Source organism: Falco cherrug, chromosome 9 (genome assembly GCF_023634085.1).
Source record: "Falco cherrug isolate bFalChe1 chromosome 9, bFalChe1.pri, whole genome shotgun sequence".
In the NCBI taxonomy this organism is placed as follows: Eukaryota; Metazoa; Chordata; class Aves; order Falconiformes; family Falconidae; genus Falco; species Falco cherrug.
In genome coordinates, this window is record NC_073705.1 from 22291040 (window position 1) to 22314314 (window position 23275).

The 23275-nt window shown below is 49.2% G+C and overlaps 1 protein-coding gene across 3 annotated transcripts in view; it reads left to right on the forward strand.

The window, feature by feature from the left end:
• The first annotated feature begins 7717 nt into the window (after positions 1-7717).
• Positions 7718-23275, forward strand: part of AFAP1L2 (actin filament associated protein 1 like 2) — a 71344-nt gene continuing 55786 nt past the window's right edge. Inside the window, exon 1 of one of the 3 annotated variants that reach the window (XM_055720759.1) lies at positions 7718-7998. In XM_055720759.1, the coding sequence (XP_055576734.1) occupies positions 7983-7998 (16 nt within the window). In that variant the 5' untranslated portion in view covers positions 7718-7982. The remainder of the gene's footprint in view (positions 7999-23275) is intronic. The other 2 variants (XM_055720761.1, XM_055720760.1) reach the window with 2 other exon arrangements.

Consider the following 23275-nt stretch of genomic DNA (forward strand, 5'->3'; position numbering starts at 1 on the left):
GAACCATCCTTGGTGGTTGAACTGCAGTAGCTTTGTGCTAAGAACCAAGTGTCACAACAACAATACTACCGCTGCCACTGTTGGTGGGTGGCCAGTGAGAAGCCAGGAGGAGGCAAAACACACTGAACAGGCTCCTGGATGAGATCTCTTGATACAGCTTCAGTACTGACAACACCCATCAGTAGAAACCTCTTCCTGTAGCAGGAACCCACACATTACCTTACTGTGTCTGTCTGTGGGGAGGGCCAGAAAGTTGTGGTCCAAGATGGACCATGTGCACTTGCACAGTCACCTCCCACCCCACATTGTCTGCTGTGGCTGCAGGTCTGCTCCCTGGGGATGGGCAGATGACAACGTGAATGTACAGGGGCCTCAGGCGTTGCAGGACACTCTTTGCTCCTGCCACTGGCGCACGAGGTGACGCACTTAGCCGGTGGCAACCCTCGTGGCCTGTGCCCCTGGGCGACTCTCCCAGTTGCTCCCCCCTCTTCCAAAAACCCCATTTCTGGGCACCTGGCCTGCAGTGTGAAACAGCCTTTGTGTGATATTTTGTCAGCTACAAATAATTGAGAGAGGCCTACATAAAGTCCTAATTGTGTCACTGAACAGGCTCTTCAGTCATCCATCTTCCTATTAAACTTGTGAATTTCAGCTACTCAGCCCTGTTGGAGTTATTTTCCCCTTCCCCTCCTTCTTCTTTTAAGCTTCTATTTATATTCTCTCAGTTGTCTCTGCCAGAAGATCTCATGTGGATACATTAGGCCTTTTCAAAAGGAAAGTTGGATTACAGCGATTTTTCTCCCCGTAGGACACAACAGCTTCATCATTCATAACAGAGCAATACACTATAACTTCATTATAGATGGCATGAAGCTGGCCTATTTAAACAGAATACTTAATGATAGTCAGGAAGGCAGGAGAAATTCAGCTCCACTGCTCTATGTGGGAAAAGGAAAACTGGTTTTGGTATTTACTGAGGTGGATTTCTTGACTCTTAATTAAATCTCTTTTCACAGGAACAAAAAAAAAAAAAAAAAAAAAGTGGAAGGCTCAACTGCCATGGGAGAGATCTGTTACCTGGTAGTTACTTCCACTTTGTCAGGTGGTTGGACATACCCTAACATCTAATATTAATAGCAGATATGGGGGCTGGGAAGGAAACTTGGGCTTCTCTGCCATACTTAGCCTCCACTGAAAGAAACTGCAGTTTGCTGGTGCTCTCCTGGATGGGCCACAGGTTCTCGTTCTTTTTGCTTTCTCACTTCAGCAGCGCTGACCTCAGAAGTGTGCTCTGCTTATTGACTGAGGCTGAGTAGAAGTGGTTTAGGACTAAAGAAAAGCTGCAGGCTGGAAAAACACCCTCCTTTTTGGGAAAATGCCAGAATAAACACCTTCTGTGAGCTCACAGTTGACATCAGGCCACAGTTTGTGGTGAAGATGGGGGAGGCTTAAAAAAATCCCAGTGAAAATGTAGTAAGATATAAAAATTAACATTTTCCCATATGTTGATAAAATTATTTTTTCTTCTCACCTGGTTAGGTTTTAGTGGTGTTGAAAGTTGCCAAGAGTTCAGCTCTGTCGACTGAGTCCTCCATTGACAGTTTGATAGTCCATACAGAGGGGTTTGTGCCAACTTGGGAGAGATTTTGCTCAATATTGGTTTACTGGTAAAATCCATGTGAAGTTTCTAATATTTCTTAGCTGAAAGCCATGATTTCCTATCCCATCCCCTCAAAAACTAGGACCACGACTAATTATGTATCAGAAATCTGTATCAGAAGCCTTTAGGAAGCCAGCAGCCATGTGCTGTGGTGCCTGTGGGTGTTACATGCTGGAATACAGGGCACTGGTACCCGATGGAGTCTGCTGGTGTGAGCATCCCCATGTGGAGTTTGGAGGGGAGGGGAACAAAGAATGCTTTTTACTTCTTTAACTGGTATTGAACACTGTCAAAGAAAAGGTGAGGGTCCTCTCTGGAGGGGAAAAAGGGTCTAGAATGAAATATAAAGAAGAAATGGCTCCAGGAACAACAACTGCCCTAGCTGTTGAGCACACTTTCTGGTCAGCATGTCTCCTATATTGGCTAGAAGAAGGTATTCTATCTTATTGGCTAGAAGAAGGTATTCTATCTGTCAGGGGAAAGAAAACTATTCATGCTATTAGAGCTCCTCTGATTTGGTCTACAAGCAGTTTGGACTCAACAACTGAAAAGGAAATGTCAAAGAATGGGAAGCCAAGAGAAGCTCATCAAAAAGACATCTGATCCTGCTGTCCTTAATGGGAAATCCCCCCTCCCTCCAGCCACCCTCTTTTTCCCAGCCATGCTCTTTTGAAACAGTTAATGTCAGAGAGAATCCAAAACATTGCTGGAATGTATCACGATGAAGCTTTTGTATAGCTGAGCAGCTAAACAGCTCTGGTTTTGTTTGTGTTAGGGCTGATTGTCTTGCCTTTCATGGGTGAAAGTCAGAAATGGCTGGACAGAAGTCAGTGGAGCAACACCAGTGTAAGACCAGTTTAAGCTGGGGGAGAATTTGGTCATCTCTTTTATGGCCAGAATCATGAAGCACTTCACAGAGAAGTGAGAAGACCTCAGAAGGGACACCCATAGACAGCATACATGCATATCTTCTGAGATGACGGGTTCATGGCCCGTTCTCCCACAGAGTATTCACTCCTCTTCCAGTAAGTAGCTTTGCTGGCAACAGCCATGCTGTCCCAGTGACCCATCTGCCTCTCTGTTTCTTCTGGCCCTTTCTTCACTGACTAAGCCCTGGCAGGCTCCCAGTGCCTTTCTGGAACCCAGGAACTAGTCTGGTGTGCTATAAAGCACCCATAAAGGTTATTTATTGGGAAAAATGTTTCAGTGTTGCTTGTGCTCTTGAGGCGGTAGCCCAGGTTCCTTATCTGCAGAAAGCCGCGTGGCAATGTCATTTATCACAGCTCCTCTGACAAAGCCATGTTCCTGAGAGGCCAAGAGTTTCAGCATGGGATGTAAAGTCTTTGACCATATGACTCAGGACAGTTAGCAGACCCCAGCTGCATCCCCTTGGAGGATAAGCAAAGGGCTCCGTTCAATTTCCCAACAGCAACCATTCCCTTCACCCCCACCCCCACCCCCCAAATCAGAAAATCTGGAAGACAGGGAGGGTTCAGCAGATCAGGGGTCAAAGACACTGGTGGGAGCTCCACATATATATATATATATATATATATATATATATATGCTGAACTCCTGCCAGTGCCTGCTCTGTACTCCTGGATAGAGGGAAGATCAGGGAGGACTTTCAAGAAGACAGCTGAGCTCATGGCGGATGCCTTTTATCTACATGTGGTCCCACCTGCTTGTGTGGGTGTGCTTAAGTGGTCTTCTCCTTCCAGCTGCAGGTGCCTCCCACTTGCCTGCTATTGTCCCTGTCTTGCCTGACTCTACTGCGGTCCAACTCGGGCCCCTCAGCTGGGGGAAGAATCTGCCATTTTCATTTTCCACCATTTCAGCAGGGGCGTTGGTCCATTAACTGTGAAAATTATATTAGGAAGAGAAAGATCATTTGGCCAGAAGCAGGGGGAGGAGAGAGAAAGAGACTTCTGCCTTCCAGAGATGTCAGTGATGTTTTGATGGCTTAGCTGTCCCTAGGTCCACAGGCTTCATTGCTGTTCAGAGGGATCCACATGCGGACAAAAGGAATTCTCCCCCCTTAGATTACGGCAGCATTGCAGCCAGGGATGCCAAAGTGAAGAAGCCTTTGGCTTCCTTGTTTCTTGGCATTTCACAGGACACAGCTCAGCTTCAATCTTTGCTCAGATCTGTCTCAAAACCCACCTCTGTTCAGACCTCTCATGTCAACTGCTCTGAAATAGTTCTATGCCTGCTTGACCACCACTGTCCACAAGAGATGTTACACCCTTATCTAAACAGGTGCCTGAGGTGAAGTTTGAAAGAAAAGAGGACACAGGTGTGCCACCATTGATCCGAGCACATCTCACTGCTAACCCTAGTCTGCCAAGCCATCTTCTTTCTCCATCTTTCTCCAGGTGCTTGCACACATGGAGTGTTTGACACGGCTCCCAGTCTTTCGGGAGCTTACAAGACCAAGTGAATTTTACCTCTGACTGAGCCTGGTCTTGCTGAGTAGACTCCTGAACTAGATTTTCACAGCCTTGGGAAAGAGAGAAGGTAAAGCTCTGTGAAACGACAGATACCCTTCATGTGTGGAGGAAATTTCTACCTTTTATTCTGCCAGCTGGAATATTTTCCCTGAAGAATGGCAGAAGCTAGACCACTATGGACTTCTGCAACTGGGGGGAACAACATCTGGGAGAAAATACCCCGGGGAGCAGCCCTGCACAGTCTGAGTCAGATGTGATTCTTCCTGAGAATTTCCATCGAGCATAACTTCCCTGAAGTCGGTGGAGGGCACCTGCACTCAAGCTCTGATGGTAGGATTCCCTCCGACTTTCACAACGGAGAGGTCAGTAACTTTCACCAGACTTCGACTCATGATTAGACCAAGGACAGAGCAAGTCAAATGCATCCAGAGAGAAGAAAGTAATAGCAAACATTTAGACAAGCGTTAGACATTAAAGACTTTGCTGATGCAAGAGGTAAGTGTAACAGCAATAATAATGCTAATGAAGCAATGTACACCTGCTTAGTCAATGTTTGGGAAAAAAAAGAAAAGCATTTACCATCACCAGTGGGTAAAAGAGAGGATCATGCTTCTGAACAAGGTATGTAGCAAATAATTCTAACTGTTTATATAGTTTGTTTAGGCTTCTAAATTTATACTTGACTCCTTCTCTGTTTCATGGGAAACAAGAGTGCTAAAATGACAGTACGTAAGGCCAGAAAAGCAGAATCGTATTGACTGAAATCCATAGCATGGTACTTGAGATCTTTAGCCAAAGGTGATATCTCACTAGTGGTCAGACTGTTTATTAATACAGCATGAATATGCAGGGGGAAAAACATGACATGTAATCTATAGTGTGGTCCTCTGCACTGAAGGATAGGATGTCAGCCACGTATAAAAAGAGAAGATTTGAACAGGATGAGCTTGGCCCTCAGAGCTTGTCACACCTGAATCATCACTAATAATAATCATCACTAATAATAAGCAGGAAAAAGGCAAGAAATACATGGGTACACAGGTAGAGGGTTGGAGTTTTATTGGCTTCAAGAAGCTCCACCAGGAAAACCAGTACATAAGTGTTTGTTCTAGCCAAGCACAGTGGTAAACATCTAGACTTCAGCACCAAAGCTGGGAATATTAATTCCTCACAGTAACAGAGTCTGAGTATTTCCCAGTTTTATTAAACTGCAGAACACAACAGCCTGTTCAAAAAAAGAATATCCCAAAGTATTTTAGATACTTCCTACCACAAGAGGAAGGGGAAAAACAGGAGGAACTTGTATTCCACTGGCATTAGTATTTGTCCCATTATCACTTCCCAGCAATTGCCATGGGCTTAACCAGCAGCCCTGGGATTCCAGAGCATCCTTATCGTGGCTGGGAAGGGGAAGGAAAGGGACAAGCAGGGGATGTAAAGGCTCTGTGGCCTGAAGACAGGAATCACAGGTATCTGACCTCCTGATCTTTCAAATAATCTTTAATTAGTTTAACTGGTATTATCCTTAATTAATCTTGCTGAGTTCAGAACAACTACTCACCTGCTTCGAGATACAGGCATGCTTCTAAAGTTTGCAAGATCAGGGACTTGCCCTGCTAGATTTTGAAAGCTAGAGCCAAGAAGTAGCTGGAAAGAGCTGTAACAGAGGTATTGCTACATGACAGATGTATTTTTTTTACCCTGTTTTTTCTCCAGTCATTCAAGACTGCGATCTGCATGCTGGATCTGATGGCTTGCCTGTCTTCTTGCATGGTAGTTACTCACTGGCAATGGACAAGACATGCTCCAGCCTCAGCTTCCTTGAGCAGCGATACCCCTTCATCAAAACTTGTTCTCATATGGCAAGTTTCTGTGCGGCAAAAGCCACTTCCCGGCTCCACCAGCCACACAGATCCTCTGTCACCCTGCCAAGCACCACCTGGGAGTGGGGGGACAGAAGGGGCACGCAGGGACCCACCCGATGGCTGGCAGGACAGAGCCCTTCCAGCCTGGCCGCTCACCTCCCCTGTGAGCCAGAAGAGCCTGCTTACAGCTGGTTTTGGAAAATGTAAGGAGGGCCATGTGATGGAGGCTTGGGTTTTTTTCTATATACGCGTTTCCCAAGGCTGCCTTGGACCACAAATGTCAGTGGTCTGTGGGCTGACAGGTCCAAAATTGGGAAGCATGGATTCTGTGAGCATCTCCTTGGCTTTGTCTTACTGTCCTTTCCTCGCTGACACCATGACCCTGCTATTGCACAGAAACAGTGATGCTCCCCCTGCCATCTTACTCAGGTGGATATGTGGAAAGTACCATGTGTGAGTACTCCAGGCTCTTCAGATGCAAGTTGCTGGCCAAGAGCTCAGCCTGCAGAGCCGAGTCGAGGTGCAAGGGGGCTGTGTGGTTTGCAGAGCTCAGCAAGAAAAGGTTTGTTTGCATTGCAGGCCACACCACCATCTTTCTGTCCACGCTTCAAACCCTGAGCCAGGCGCAAACTTTATTTTGCCCGGACCCCAAAGCCTGCAAGTTCCTTGAGAGTCAAAGCAGTGGGATAAGGATTAACCTCAGAACAATGTGAGCTTGGTGTGACCCTGGCATGGAGTTCATCCTTCCCTGGAAGGAGGACTAGGTGCTCACACAGGAAGCCAGTGGATGTGGCTCTGGTGAATGATGCAGAGCTGGCTCCTGGTTCCTTGTCTTTCAGCTCTCCAGGAGGGCAGTTGATTTTCTAGGTAATGGTTCTATCTCTGCCCACAGGAAGGTGGTCAGAGCAGATGCCTAGCCTCTCCTCTTGCCTGGAAGGCCTTGGAAAAGGCAGGTATGGCTCCCGTGGCTCCACACTGACAGCTTAACCTTAATTCTGAAGAGAAAACTTCCTCTATAATCCTTGTGGACCTTGTCTATTGTAACTGCCGATGTTTTCATTATCGATATTAAATTCCTGCAGTGCCTCCCAGATACTGCCCTCGGATCACATTGTCACCAGTGCCTTACAGTGAGGTCAGACTGGATGGGCATTTCTCCATCCTCTGTGCACTTTGGGCACGCCAGCTTGGTCCGCGGTGGTGCGAGCCAGGCACCGGAGCTGCTGGAGCCCAAGGAGAGGAACATCTTGCTGTGAGGTGTGCTCTATCCAGGGGCAGGTCCTACCAGGAAGCCTTAGTGGAACCGCTGGCAAGGGAGAGCACCAGCTCAGCGTGGGGCTCGGGGCCATGGCCGGCAGCAGCCCCGGGAAGGTGGCAGGGGACCCCAACGTTGCAGCCGGGCAGCCCAGAGCAGGGCAGAAGGGGGCTCACCGGCGGGCTCCCGCCTGTGCGCTGAGCACCGGGAGCCAGCGGGACCACACACGGCCGTCCCGGGATAACCGAGACCTTTCCCTGAAGGCGGCGGCCAAAGCGCCCCCGCAGCCGGCGAAGCCCCGCACCGCCCGGAGCGCAGGAGGCGGGCGGCGCTCCCCCGCCCCGGGCACAGCGCTGCGAGCAGCGAGGGGCGCAGGAGCCCCCCGGGCGCCCGCCCAGCACCCTGCGCCCCCCCCGCCCCCAGCCCGAACCCCGCTCCCCGCCCGGGCACCGCCAGCCGGGGGGATCCACCCGGCGGGGAGGGGCCGCGCCGCGCCGTGCGGGACAAGCCGCAGGGCCGCTCCCCGCTCCCCGTCCCGCGATCCCAGACGCCCACCCCGGGACCCAGGTCCCCAGGTCCCCGGTCCCCATCCCGGAGCCCCGATCCCGGCCAGCTCCGCGGCTCCGGGGCGGGGCGGGCGGGGCGGGGCGGCCCGGGCCGGCCGGGGGATCCGGCGCCGCCGGAATAAGAGGCTACGGGAGCGCGGCGGCGGAGCGCAGCGCAGCCGGGCAGCGCCGTGTCCCACAGCCCCCATGGATAAATACAAAGGTGAGGTGGGGCGTCACGCGTGCCCCGCACCGGGAGCGCTGCCGTGCCCGCCGCGGGGTTCGGGGAGCCGCGATGGCGGGGACGGGGCGCTGCGGGGTGGCGGACCCGCTGGCGCGGGGCGCGGCGGTTTGCTGTCCCCACGCGTGGGAGAGCGCGGGGGCGGTGTGTTGCGGCGGGTGGGGGGGGCAGCTCCGGAGGCGGTGTTTCCCGAAAGGGGGACCAGGGGTCAGCTGCGGGGGAGGGGGTCCCCGTGAGGGGGACCCGAGCTCGGTGCCGGGGGGGGGATTGTCCCGCGAGTGGGACCGGGCGGTCGGAGCGGGGGTCTAGCTCCGCGGAGGGGGCGGCCAGCAAGTGGGGCGGGAGCCAGAGGCCGGGGGAGGCGAGCTCCGCGCGGGGGGAAGCGGCCCCGCGAGTGGTGCGGGGTGCTGGGGGTTGCGGGGAGGTGGGAGGCAGCTCGGCCCCGCTCCGGGATGCGAAGTCCCCCTGTCCCTGCCCCGGGCACCGGGCGGCGAGGGAGAGGGGAGTTTTGCAGCATCTGCGGATCCGGAGCTTTTTGTGCCACTGAAGAGCAGCGTCGTGTTTCGTTTTCCGCAGCCACCGGCTGTGGCTAACGCTGCCCGCTGCCTCTCTCCTCCCAAATTACCCATTTGCATGGACTTTCCACCCTCCCAGGTTTAACAAGGCACGAAATGGAGAGTCCTGTTTTCTCAATGCGAATAGGTCGGTGGCGAGGGAGAGGGCAGGTGAGCTGCCTCCCTGCTTTCCCTCCGGCAGATGCCATCGGGGCTGGTGGTCACCCACGGCCCGCTTGTTCCCTGCAGTCGATGGCTCTGGCGCTTCCTGCGTGACGCTGCTGGGTCATTGCCACCGAACCTGGTGCATCTTGGCCCTGTGGGCGCACTTGGAAACTTCTCAAACTTCAGTGTTCCTTGCCAGCTGGAGGAGGGAGGGTTTGGGGCGAGGTGCTTGGGCTTGGGGCACTGTGGCGTGTGTGTGGTACTCTGATTTCTGCTACTAAACGGTGTGTAAAAGTCTCCCTTGGAGGAAGTGGATCCAGCACTTCTGTAGCACAGAACAAGCCTCCGGGAAGTGTTACCTGTTGAGAGGAAATGTAGCTCTCCTTCTAACTTCTGCCCTCCTTATGCAGCTTGAACATTTAAGTGGGGAACTTGGTACTAAACAAATATATCCCTGCCTGACCTCATTTGGGCTTGTTACTGTCAAACTGGCAAGGTTTGGCGGGCCCTCAGCAGATGCATTCAAGCTTGTAGCCCTTGTTCTCTAATCCTGCTTTCGCAGGGACTTCATACGTCAAGGTATCATATTGTGTGAAGTTAATTTTTGCCAGGAATGTGTATTTTTTTGACTGTGCAAGCACTTTAGCATTCTGACAGGGCTGGCACTGTGCTGCCTGTTGCATTTTGATCCTTTTCCTCCTTACAACCAATACTTTACGAGCCTGATAAGCACGATAATAACATACTGCAAAAGTGATGTTAAAGATTGTATTGCAAGTCAAATATTGTGTAGCTGTTTGGGTGGGTTTTTCCCTGGCAGGGTCTGTACAATTCTATTTGGTTCCAGTAGCAAAGCAGTAGATTCATTAAGATTCAGTGATGTTTCATATATTGTCTTTTTAAATACGCACACTGCTCCCTCAGAGCAGTGGGGATGTTCTCTGCACATGTGTATTGAATAACGAGCACAACTGATTGCAGAGCCTTGCCAGTTCTTTTTGCATTAGTGGTAGTGCACGGGTGGGAGTAGGGGTGTGTTAATGCGGGTACTGAGGCAGCTGCAGGTGATGGCAACAGTTCATTTTGTGGGTGGGAGGTGTCCCCAGCACGTTGGGGTGGCTGGAGTCACCTGGGGCTGCTGAAGTGGGTGGGAGGAAGGGCTAGGGGAGAACGTGTGGGAGTTGGGAGCCCAGAGGAGCAGGTGGAGAAAGCAGGCAAGTTGTTTATTAGTAAGCACAGGGGATATGTGCAAGTTCTGGTGGGGATATCTTGTTGCTGCCGCAGTTGATGTGAGGAGTCTTCATCCTTGCTACAAGCCAGGCAGAGCACTTGTGCAGGGAAATCCTTTAATGATAGAGAGGGATGGACTCAGAGGGATGTTGAGCAATGAAATGATGTTCTGGGAAGAGGAATTTGACTACAACAACTTTCCTATGTTGCAAGCAACATTATGAAGGTTGCAAGCATCAGCAAACAGCAGCATTTCTTTGCTTTAAACACGGGCAGGGGTGTGCTTTAATCCGAACTCTAACCTGGTGCACACAGGAGGTGTCCCCCCCTGTCCCAAAGGCAGGGTGAAGCAGCTGGGTGCGGTGTGCGAGGCTGGAGCTGGTGGCTGGTGGGGTGGCACCCGTGGAGCAGGGAGAGCTCGGGCTGTTGGACTTGCATGGTGGGAAGTGAAGGAGGGATTGTGAAACTCTCCTGGGAGCGGGTTTCCTTTCCCAGCCTCTGCAAATGGGGTTGCAAGGCCAGATGCATAGGAAGACATTCTCTTGACTCTTGTTAGGCTCTTAAAGCTCTGAAGGATAATCTCAATATATGGCAGGGTTGGCTTTTCTTCTGCCAGGCGACGGTAAGGAGTGTCTTCTGTTGGTGAAGGTGCTGTTTAAAAATCTGCCTCCTCCCTGCGACTTAGGAAGTATGTGGGAGACATGAAGAGCAAGAGACCAAGGGGACAATAGGGAGACCTGCAGACGGTGTGCATGAAGGTGGTCGCTGTACCCACAGCTGTGTAGTGACAAGGACAAAGCCCCTCATTTCTTCCTCCTCCTCTGTTCCCTGCGAGCGCTCTCTCCCTTCTTTCCCATACGTTTGCCTTTGAGATTCGTACAACCATCCTGTCTTGTGCTCCCTGTTACAGTGGCACTGTGGCTTCTTGCCTCCTCCTTGCCCTGCTTGTCAGACATGGCTGGCTGGTCTGTGACCAGCCATCTCAAAATCCTGGGGGGGAAGAGGTGCTAAGCGCACTGTTACTGGTGAGGGGTGTGTTGGTTGCACCCTCACTTACCTGCCACCCCTGTCAAGCCCTCTCAGACCAACCCCTTGTTGCTGCAGCCAGGGGTGATTCCCCTGTGATGCAGCCCCATGTCGTCTGAAATGTCAAGTGATGTGAGCATTGAGATTAGTACTGTATTTTTAGTGTTAGAGCTCTGTAATGGAAATCAGAGTGACTTGCAGCCCAGTTCTTCAAAGAAAAGTGCTTGGCGTTCTTGTTTTACTGCCTCTGAGCACAGACACAAGGTTCAAGTTTCTTATCTGAGGGTCTCCCCGAGCTCTGCAGGGCTTTGGTAGTGTTTGCAGTGCTCTTCCCCAGGAGACAAGCATTGTTCTATCTATGGAGGAGAGTTTGTCTCCTTGACAGAAGTCAACAGTTTAGTATTGATAAGGATTAAAATGCTGGCTTGGTTGAAGGATGAGGTGTCTGCTTGCTAGTTAACATGTTTTAAGTGGGAGGAGAAAGGGGTGTGGGTCTGTTTGGGACTTCAGCACGTGTTCTTTTTAATAAGTTCTGGCAAATACAAGGAAACATGCTTGGGATTAAACTGCAAAGTGGAGACGTGAATGAAAGACCTGAGCCCTGGTAATAATCCGAGGCCCTTTATAAACACTTGCTTATCAGAATCAGAAATGGATTGATTCATATTAACATGATCTGAACTCTATACAAACGTATGTGGTTTCTCCTCAGCTGGTCATCAACACAGCTGTTGTTTAGCTAATTGTCTTGGTGTAATTGGGAGCTGGAGAAAACAGGACAATGTACTGCACTGTACCAAATCAATACAATTTTCAGCTGCTGGGCTGAACCTTCTTTTAAATGCAGGTGAAAATTAATGTCCTGTGTACCCTCATAACCTATATAGTAACTCTCATGTAAGAGTGAACCTGGTTGGTTTTGGAGCATGGAATGGACTCTGCTCGGGCATAGGCAGCAGGAGTGCAGAGTCATTTACCCAGCAAGGATTTAGGAGATGAAACCCTTTTCTGTGGCTGAAACCACAGCCTGCTTCAATTATACATCTACCAAGCCTTCTTACGCACTGTCACCTGTGCCTGTATAATATTTTTGGTCTCCTCTAGCACAGCTGCATTTCTTGTGTAAACAGGGCACCTGAGGATGCTCTGAGTTGAACTGGGTGCACTTGAGCCTCTCCAGACCAGGACAGGTTCACTGTAGATGGTCATGAGGCTGTAGGGATGCTGGCTTTAGCCCCATTAATGAGCAGTGATGGTCCTTGAGGCGGGTGTGTGGCACTGCCAGGCCTGGAGGTGCTCCTTTTGCTACCCCCAGTTTGTCACTGGGCCTTGCTCTGTTTCCTGAGAGTAAGGGGCAGGGATCCATGCAGTGAGGGACAGTGGGAGTAGAACCCCTGTAGCTCTGCAGCTCTGGGGACTGTTCCCTGCCTGTGTCCCTACCAAAACTGCCAGGAGCCCGCTGCTAAAGTTAGATGCCCAAGGGCTCAGAGCTTGTGAGCACTGCTTCTGGAGTGCTCTGGCAAGGCACGAGCTCTTACTTTTTTCTCATGGTGTTGACTAGTGTGTGAGGCAAGCCTTGCTCCCATTCCCCCAGGCACCTTTGCCACTCCCTGCAGCAGCTCTGTGCAGGCTGTGCTGGGAACCAGAGATATCATGTGAATTAGTTTATTGTTTGGGGGTTTCACTGATTGCTTTCATTGAACACCCACAGCCCAGGAACACAAGGAGCATCTATCCAAAAATGCCTGTAATGCTTTTATTTTGGAGCATGGGTGGCTCTTTCAGCTCCTAGCAGCAGTGATGGACTGGGGGCAAGCTGGCAACTGGGCAGCTGACATTGCCTAGGCTCTGCAGGGCTGCGCACCAAAGCACCACAGGCTTTAAAATCTGAATTCAGGGTGCCTGCTCAGCTGCAGCCTTGCTCCACAATGCTTCCATCTCAACATACAGCACATATGAAGGATTTAATGACTTGACCGACTCCTTCAAGATTTTATGGTAAATCCAGAACCTGAACACCAAGCTCACTAACCAGTGGCTATTTCCTTCCTTGCAACTGTCCTGCCTGGATCTAGGGAAATTAGGGATACCGTTCTCTTGAAGTCCTGTAAACTCTAATTTGCTGTACGCTCTGGAAAGGCCGGAGTCATGTAAGGCAGGAAAGCACATCTTCAAGCAATAGCAACCAGAGAGCCTAGAGCTTCTGGGGATATCTTGGGGAACCAAAAACCAGAGGTGCACCTATGATTAAAGATGATGCAGAGCACGTGCACCTAGGACACAGGTGTTCCTCTTTGAAGCTGCCTGCCTGAAGCACAGATCCGGACCCAGCAAGTAAATTGGGATCCTGCAGTCACACAGCCAGTTTGACGACCTGCATGGAGTTGTTTGTTTTGTGTTGGAAGTAGTCATTTGTGCTTTTCTCTCAGGTCAGCAGACAAGACAGACTGGTCCGGTCTGTGCTGCAGACTGTAGGTCAGAGATGGGTCTCACATGGCCTTGCCCCAAGGAGCTGCTGGTGCAAGTGCCAACGCAGTTTCTGGGTTGGAACCACTTACTTGGCTCTGGTTTGGGGGTGGATGGGGAAGTGTCAGTGAACAGGAGAGTTCCCTGGCGGTAAGTAGCTGGGAGAAGGCATTTCCATTGAAAGAGCTATGCTGCAATTTGCAGAGGAGGGGTTAAATTTGGGCACTTCTTGCTCTGTGCTGCAGTGCATGGTAAAACCTTGTGTGAACTGGAAGAATGACTGTAAAAGTTCAAAAAGAAAAATCTGTTTAGAAGTTTTCAGTAGGAAGACGCTGATCTCCTGGTACCCAAAGATCGTGGGTGGTTTTTTGTTTTTTGGGTTTTTTTAGGTTTTAAAAAATAAATAATAAATTCACTTGAATCCAGGGAGCAGAGCTTGAGAAGGAAAAAAAACCAAAAAACCCAAAAAACACCAACCTCCAAAACAAACACAAGTTGCTAAGGGTGGCCAGAAGAGCTGAGCCCTTTGAGTAGCTGCAGCAAAGCAGGGCTGGCACTGTGCCTGCAGGCACCCCTGCTGCGGGGCTGGGCATTGGGTCCGCATCCAGCTTCCCACTCCGGCTGTAGCTGAAAGAGAGAACAACTGGGGCAGAAATCACCGAAAGTAGTTGAACTTGTGGCTGGTGGGCCAGGATGGCTGTGAGAGCAGCTGTCACTGAAGGAGGCGCGAGGCTGGTAATTCCTGCTGGCAGGCAGGGTTTGGCTTACCATCGCCCGTGGAGGTCGGCTGAGGCGGCGCAGGACCCACAGCATAGCAGGGTGCTGCGGGGAGAAGGTGTGGGAAGTGCACTGGTTTGGTCTAAAACTCAAAAGATGAGGGTCAGGACTCACTAAAATATGTTTTGTTTGGGCTTTTTTCTTCCCCCTTGACCTATTGCTTTCTTCGTGGGCAAAATTCCATAGAAAGCATGTCTGAGGATGGTTTGGTGTATGGCAACATTGTCTTTGGTTATTGACTTCCAGACAGAGCTGTTTATATCTCAGACTTACGGGATCAGACTGAAACTCCCACATAGCATAGGGACTTGGCCACCTGCAGTTTAACAAAAGCCAGTATTTTCCACCCTTGGGTGGACTGTGCTCTGTCATGTACGAAGATTTTTCTCGTGTCTTTTTATTCTTTTTCTCTTTTTCCTTTGGATCTGCTTAAGACAAAAGCGTAGTGCAAGGCTTAGAAAAAGCTAGGGAATAGGGATCCACAAGCCTTAGCTGGCAGTTCAGCCTGGGGGCTTCTTATTTCTGAGTGTAGGAATCTCTTCTTGAGACGATCAGGAGCCGCAGCCACCCCCAGCACTGGGGTGGCACACTGGTGTTTTTCACTTGCTTTAGGAGACCAAATATTGTAAAAAATATCTTTAGACTCGCAGTCTTGCTAATAATCAATGGATCTAGACTTTCCAGAGTCGGCACTGAGTTTGGGGTGCAGAGGTGGGCAGCTAAGCAGTTGGCATGCTTTGTAAATAAGTTTGCGTAAGGCTTTGGCAGCAGTGCTTTGAAAGAGGTGAGCCTGAGCCAGGAGGTTCTTGCAGTTCATGCTCAAGTCGTGGCTTGAGCCCTTCCCTCTTGGACTGAGTTAGATGGGGAGCAAGTCTTGGGCTGCTGCAAGGAGGGGATCTCCTCCCTGGAGCCTGCGTGTGCTCTGAGGCAGCCAGCTTAGGCAGGTGGTGAGGGGAAGTTTGTGTGCAGGCTCCTGTGAGCTGAGATAAGGTATCTGCAAAGAAATCTCTGATCCAAAGTTGCTCTGCAGATCTCATCATTGCTATTTATCACTACAAAGTTATGACAGTTATAAAGGCTTGGGAAGAGTAAGCTGGCTCGAAGAGAACATGCATTGCTCAAGGTTTTGTGATGTTGCTAGTGGCTTTAGCTACTACCATGTGAAACATGGAGCTTTCTTCCACTGAGGAATGCGACCAAGTCAGCTGCAGCCTCGCTGATTTGTCATCTCTGTGGAATAAGCCAGTGCATGTGTCTGGTCAGTCCCAGTGCCAAACAGCTCTGACTTCTGGTGGTCCTGCTGTGAACGAGCCAAAATCAGTAGTAATGCAGAGATGCTCTTTGTCGCCAGCAGGGAATAAGTACACAGTTGCAGTAAGGTGGCCACCGCTTGTGATAGCAAAATACCACAGACTTAGGAACTGGGGCTGCCTTTAAAAGCAGACATGTGGCAAGCTCAGACTCCTGCAGCGGCTTGTGACAGCTGGAGGCCATCTGCCCCATCCATCCCATCTGCAGTGTCCTCTCTGTTGCTTGGCTAGGGAGCATGTCCTGGCTCCTCTTTTTAAATCTGGTGTCTTCGAGGATCTTTTGTGTTTTATTACACTCTCTAAAAATGTGCTATGTAGTCCTGAACGGTGAGAACTTCTGCTGTTTTTACTGTCATGCTTCTTCATCGCCCTGGGGTATACAGAATCGGGCAGAAAGCTGGGATTGTAAGGTACAGTTCCACATCTGCTGTAGGTTTGCTTGATCTTGGCAGCTGCTGAAGTATGATAAAGCCTGGCTTCAGAAGAGAACCGCTTAGACTAATTGAGCCCAATTAACAAAGCAGTAGAGGTATCTTTTCCTTGCTGTAGTTAGTTGGGCTGAGGGGTGGGATATCCATCCATCCATCTCACCTAACCACAGCTGGCTTTTCGGTCCCTGTTAGGAATTCGGTATGTTTGCACATAGGTGAAGGCAGCCTTTTGCTGAAAGACAAGCAGAGTGTGAAATTGCATGAGCTAGGTCTGAGTGGAGGTGCAATGCAAAAGCAGGCAAGCCTGGCTGCTGCCTGTGGTCTGGGAGCCATCCTCCCCTGGCCTGAGGCCACTGCAGAGGAGGCTGCACACTGACCAGGGTGGCTTTTGCTCCACTGTCTGCTGCTGCAGGGGTCTGGAGCCTGCTGGGAAGCACAGAGACTACGTGCTTTCTCTCCTGAACTCTTTCAGGCCCATGGGTGCTTTGCCTTGTCTGGGGCATGTTGCACTTGGTGCCTGGGGCTGTAAGCGCAACCAGCACTGGAGCTGCAGGTGCTTTTGGACTTCAATAACTTCGCTTGTTGTGTTGTGCAAAGTCCCCAGTGAAAGGCCTATGTGACTGTTTTGGGTGAGTTTGGTTTCCTCCACACCCCCATATTAGTGGTCCCCACTTCTGTCTCGCTTCCCTGAGCAGCAGTGTTGGAGCCAATTGTGGTTGTATGTGATGCTCAGCCTATATGTGGTCACGGTATCTTTAAAAGCCAGCGACCTCTGAAACAAGTCATCTCTGCAGAGCAGCTTCTTGTGCACTTTGCCTCCTCCACCCCACCAATTCATCTGGTGCTATCAACTTTGGCTGGTCTGTGAGAAGGCTGTAGGAGAATGTGAGGACTAACTTCTTGTGATGGTCCTAATCAAGTGTTACTGGGCTCTCTCTATAACCTAACTAATTCTAACACTGAGAAATTAATAATGTAAACCCTTTACTGCTAACAAGGACTTGTCTCAGGGCCAAGGTTATATGGGGTAAGGAGCAACCCAAATGTTCTGAGGTTTACAGCGGAGATGTACTCGCCTTAACACAAAATCAGAAGGTCCTGTTTCTTCTTACTGATAGGAACCAGAAGTTAGCTACCACACAGTTCAACAGAGCAACACTTGCAAATGATTTACTCTTGAGTTAAGCATGGTATTATTTTATATAAACACAGGTTCTTATTACTGCTTCAACTTTATCCTATCTTCTCTTCCAGTCACATTGTAGGATCCATGCACAGTGTCTTTCAGCTTGCTCTGATGAGCAGGGCTAGGTGATGATATTATCTAGTTACCTAGATGCTGTGTCACTTTAATTTGCTGTAGTTAGAGCTTTGAAATTGTTCCCCTAGTGAGATGATACTTACTAGGTTTCCTTTCAGGTGCTGAAAGGAATTACTGGCTTGTTTGGTGCTGGTTACCCTAATGCATTACTTGTAGAGAGCCTGTAACTAATTAAAGCATGTCAGGAATGTATCAACGCTTGCAAGCATGGCTTGGATTATATCTGAGTCCATCTGAACTCTAAAGCCTGGTTCTAGGAAAACCCACTGATTTCGTAAATCAGTCTCGAAATGTGTTCGTTACACTAACCTATACTCTTGATTTCTGATATATGTTGTAATTCTGTCTCTGATCCTGATCAACAGCTATTGAGACACTGTTAATGTGGTCTGTCATCTGAGTGCTTGGGTTATGGTAGCTAGTCACGCTTTCAGCTCGGCGGGCTCTTGATTGAGTCACCTATCTATGCCAAAATACTGATCAAATCTATTTGAATGGGTTACGCTGGCTTATACTGAGCCAGCCCAAACTGGCGGTCTGTGAAGCAGAGCAGACCTGGGTGGGGATGCGGTTTGCTCTAAGCCTGTGTCTGTTAGCACTCTGCGCTCGTGAACTTCACTGAATGTAGTTTTCAGATCAGGTTGTTCAAACAGATGCTTTCTGCGTGTAGAAGAGGTCTATTTCTGGAAATTGAAGTGGGAGTTGGCAGGGTGGAGGGAAGTGAAATGGCAATCAAAATTCCCGTACGTTATCCCAAAGGCTGAATTCCCATGTCTGGCTAAGAGGGGAAACAAATGCTTTCTAGACCCAGGAGGCTCAACATTCCCCAAACCAGAGTGATTTATTTTTAATTCTGATAGTTCGCTGGAGCTTTCAAACCAAAAGAGCAATGACAGTTTTATTGTACTGCTTAGAAATAAACGCAGGAGCTCTGGGCAGTGCTGAGGCTGGGAATGGTGGGGTGCTGTAGGAAGGGATTACCAGGATGCCTGGCAGTCGGGCATCCCCACCAGCACAGGTGGGTGCTGGGGCAGCACCCAGAGGCAAGGTTTGGCTGTGGATGAAATTGTATTGAACAGCACGGGATTTCACATTCACGTTTCCTTGGCCTGGCTGCGTCAGCCTTCCTTCAATTCTTTGGCTGAAATAATGACATCCCCCTAAGGTTATGTGCTGGGTTTTTTTTTTTCATTTGCTGCTGGTATAATTCCAGCTATGGTGAGTTTTTTTTTATTTTTGTGGTGGTCAGTTACAAATCCCGCAGGAATGTCAAAGGCATGGGGACCAACAGGAGCACAGGCAGGTGTTGAGCACAGAGAATGGTACTTGTGTAAGAGGGTTTGAAGATCATACATAGGGTGTCCTATTAGTGCTGTGCGTGTAATAAAGTGGAGTCTCCTTGCAGTTAATGTAAGTTGTTTGCTGTCTCTGAAACTAGTGTTACTCCAAAACCAGGATGAGAACCAGGGACTATCGCATACCACTTGCAGATCACATGTTCTTGCATCAGTTTGCTGTTTGGTGTCTCCATTAAGAAATGTGTAGGTCTGGAGGCTACTCCAGTGCTTTCTTTAAGGTATTCTTATAACATTTAACTCAGGGCAGACAACCTCACACAGACAGCCCTTATTAGCTACAAAATCTTTGCAGTTTGCTTTTGTTCCCATGCTGGATTGAGTTTTTTGTTGGAAATGCTCTGTTTTCAGCATATGTTCTTGTTTTTCCTGATAAACATGAATGTGTGTTGGCCCATGTTTAGCGGAGGTGGGAAGGGCCAAAATAACTCCTGGTGCCATTCCAGCATAGTCAATGGGCTGACCACAAGGATCAGGCTGGATCTAAGTTTTAAATAAGGTTTACTACAAGTTTTACCAATTTTTATTGATACATTACTTAACCATATTTCTAGTGCAGTTGATAAAAGATGCCTTTGACATGCCGGGACATCTACATTTAACGTGACAAAAGCTGACTTGTGGTAGAGGAGGAATGCAGAGCTGGCAACTCCTTAGCCAAAGAGAAATGTTAACAGTTCCGGGCGCTAATAGCACGGATGCGGCTGACCCTTACTCCAGACAATTATTTGGACCGTGAAAGACGAGGAGGCTCTACCACACTGGAGACACGCTTTATGGAAATGCAGCCAAATCATCTGTGGGCGCTTCAGGGCTGAGGGCCCCTGGTGTTCAGGGCTTTGGAGCTGGTAGTCGAGCCTGCACCAAAGCACAGGCCCCAGCAGTCCATGACATCCTCAACTTCTCTAATGCTTTGGGCTGAAGCCTCTTCAGCTGCTGAAAAACGGTGCTCCTGAGAGTGTTTGCTAATCTCATATTCTGGGTTGGAATTTCAAATCTTTCAACCCGTGATTTTAAGATTGCCTTGCCTCGTTCATACATTTGGTTTTTTGCCTGTTATTCCCAAATGTGCAAACTTGCTCTGCCGTAGTACAGGCAGAAGACAGTAAAATATTCTGTTTTGAATATATAAAGGGAGCTGCTGCTTAGCACAAACAGAGCTGGCTTCTAGATGAAAGAGCCAAATGCCAAGCTGTTGTGTTTCAATTTGAGCAGGAGAAGCTTTGATCTGGAGGAGATGACTCAGTCAGTAGCAGGGAACAATACTTTATAGTGAGTTTAGAAATAACACCCCAAGATTTGGGCTGTGATGGCTTTGACGTGTCAGTCATAGTGTATATTATGTGAAAATTAAAACCATAACATCTGAAATGAAGTGTAGAGGCTTTTCTGAAAAGAGAAAAACCACTTCTGATGTTGGTTGCCAAGAGTTTTCCTGAAGCCAGAAAGAATTGGGGGTGGGGGATTCCTATCGAGATAGGAATAATGAGCAATGTGGACAAACCACGAAGGGGAAAGACTTCCTGCAGCACAGCTCAAGCCAGAGGTGGAACCAGGATGAAAAGTGGGATCTCCTGGCCCCAGGGCAAGGCTCCATGTGTGCTGCCTTCTCTTCACCCTGACTCAGTGTGTCCCCTCTGTCACCCACCGCTCGCAGCACTCTGGATGGGAAGGCAGATGCGATCAGAGCCTGCTCGGTCACGGGGTTGGCTCCAGTTGCATGGAGCAGGGATGGCCAGCTTCTCGCTACTGAGCTGCTTTTATCTGGAGCCAGGTGTCCAGACCCAGGTCAATGCAGCTGTGTTTTGTGGCACCGCTGCAGACTAAATAAACACAGCTGGACCTGGTCTGGGTCTCAGCACCTGCCGCAGCACATCTGTAGAGCGAGCTGTGTGATTTGGTTGGTGTGCTGTGTGGCCAGGATCCTGGGGATGTGGTGAAACACATCTGGCTTGATGCAGCAAGCTGTTGGCAATTTCCAGGACTAAAAGAAAGTGTCACTGGGGTTCATTATTTCTGTGGCTTTATTCTACATTCAGCCACTGACCTACATTTTGTTCTGTGTTACTGTCCTCTGTATACGGAGAGGGCCTCGGAACATTTCTTTGTTCTTTTTGGTGGCTGTGTGCACTAGGCAATGGAGACTTCTTTGGCACAGTCATCTTGTGAAGTATCCTGCTATCTAACTGTTTATTTCTGCTAAGAAGGATGGCCCAGCCCTCAGCCTTACAGTCCTACCTCCCTGCCTGCACTATCTATGGCACTCATTCTCCTTCTCGCCAGCAGGCAGCTACTGGCTTTTTACCATGTTATTTTGCTGCTGGCTTGGCTCACTGACAGACTGTGCAGCAATGGGAGCAGGAGCATTTTACTGGGGAGAGGGACCAGTCCATTGGTTAACAAAACATTGTCAAGTGGGCTCACTTGGAATGTTGGAGATGTTCAGGTCCTTCAGAGATGCCTGTTGGCAACTGTGTCCCTACTCTGTGTTGTAGCCCTGGTCACACAATTTGTTACAAAACAGTAGTCTGATTAGGTGGTCCAAGCTAGGCAGGTGTAGAGGTGATGAAATTAGAGAGGGGAAAGATCCTTCAAGTCATCTAGTTTATCCCATGTTCCAGAAAGCATGCATCTCCCTACTTAAATGTGGTGTATTGCCATTGAAGTGACTTGCTTCCTTTATCTTGGGATTATTTCATGGACTGTAAGGTCTCATTACTCTTATGGATATGATGTATAAAGGCATCAAATTATTAGTATCCGATGTATATAATGGAGAACTAAGATAATTTCTTTCTTGGCATGGCATAAAAAGGCCATTTTTGCTGATGCCGAAGGACAGCCAGTGCTGTGATGTGAGAACTGGAGAAAGTGTGTCTGTACCACGGGATGCACTGAGGATGCAGCCACCCACATCGCATGCTGTCACCAAATCAAAACCATTCTGGCTCTGAGTCTCACGGCCAGCCTGTGCTTGGCAGGCAGCTGCTGTCCTCCTGCAATGTCACCGTGCAACTGGTCAGCTTGTGCCTGTGTGAGTGCAGAGGTTGTGCTTGGGGATAGTTCAGAAGCTCAAGGCTTGCAAACAGAAAGTGGAGAGAGTGTGGTTGGAGGGAAGCAAGGTGCAGGCAGGCAGCAGGGACTACTCGCGTTGTGGCTGGGAGGGCTCTCTTTCTCGCTGCAGCTGGTGGGCAAATGCCCACCTCTGGCAGGGTGTGTGAGTGAGGGGCTGACCTCTAGCTGGTACAGAGCAGGGCTGATGGATTGCATCCATTCCTCGAGAGGAAGGGACAGGGTCACAGGTGCTTTCACCCTGGGGGTGCATGGGAGGGAGATGGAACCTGCTGTCCACCCTACAACAGAGGGCTGAGAGCTCCCAGATGTCACCAAACCTGTCTCTTCCTTTTTGCAACTTCCCTTTGTACATACCATTATCATGGTCTGTCTTGCTGATGCATTTCCAGGAACAACTACCACTTTCAAAGTCCTGCAGAGATGGGGAAAGTTCTTTCTATGAAGTCTTGTGGAACAGGTGATTGCATTATTTCTTGTTTTAAACAGTTTTACTGCGACCGTAGCTCCCCTGCCATAGAGAGCACTCCTTCAGCCCAAGAATCTTTCTTTTAGGTTATGTCTTCCCCTAAATCCCAATCTTTTTCAACAGAATAGTTTTCAATGTATTTTTACTGACCCTTTACTATTCAACTCCAAAGGGACTTTGAGAATTCTCCACCCCAGCCTCCTGCTCGGAGCAGGCCCAACACTGAACTCAGACCAGGTTGCCTGGGGATTTGTCCTGTCAGGTCTTGGAAACATCAGAGGACAGACTTGCCGCAACAAATTTTTTTTCCTCGTGTATCCATTTGGCACATCCCTGTTTCAATTTATGTCTGCTTCCTCTCCCACTTCTCTGAAGAGTTGGGTCATCTTGTTAGTGTCCTCACAGGTGTTGGAGGGCTGCTCTTAGCCCTTCTCCAGACTGTGCAAGCCGTGCTCATCTGCCACTTGTGCCCTCCTGCTTTGTCTCAACTCCTTGGTGTGCAGGATTGGACGCTGCTCATGCAGCTGTGGATGTTGTAGCCTTTCCTACAACTTTCTCGAGTCACTTATCAGGGCAGCTTTTGTATTAGTGTTGAACAAAATGCTGATTTGACAAGAAATCTGAGCCTTGCTCAGCCGGGAATTGTACTTGTTGCCTATGCTTGGACGGCTGAAATTTGGGAGGTAGGTGTGAATATATATTAGATAGGGAGGGAGGATGGGAGGAAGAGTGTTAGGTGAATTTAGCCTGTTCTCTGACTAGTATTTACAGATGGGAACAACATTGTAATTGAGCTTTTAAACCTTAATCTACAGAAGTGCTGAAGTATTTCTGCTAACTCTAATATGTGACCACTGACTCTGGTAGAGGCTTGCAAGGTTTCTTGGGTTAGAGTTAGCATAAAGGTGGAACATAAGTTCAGTGAAGCTGGAAAGAAAAAGAAGGGATATTGCAGGGATGCAAAAGGGATTATGTTTGGTTGTGTCAATGGAGATGGAGACAGAGCTAAATTGACCATGACATAGAAGCAAATGAGAGCCTGATGGACTTGAAAACACATTGCAGTTTTGGCTAATCCCAAAC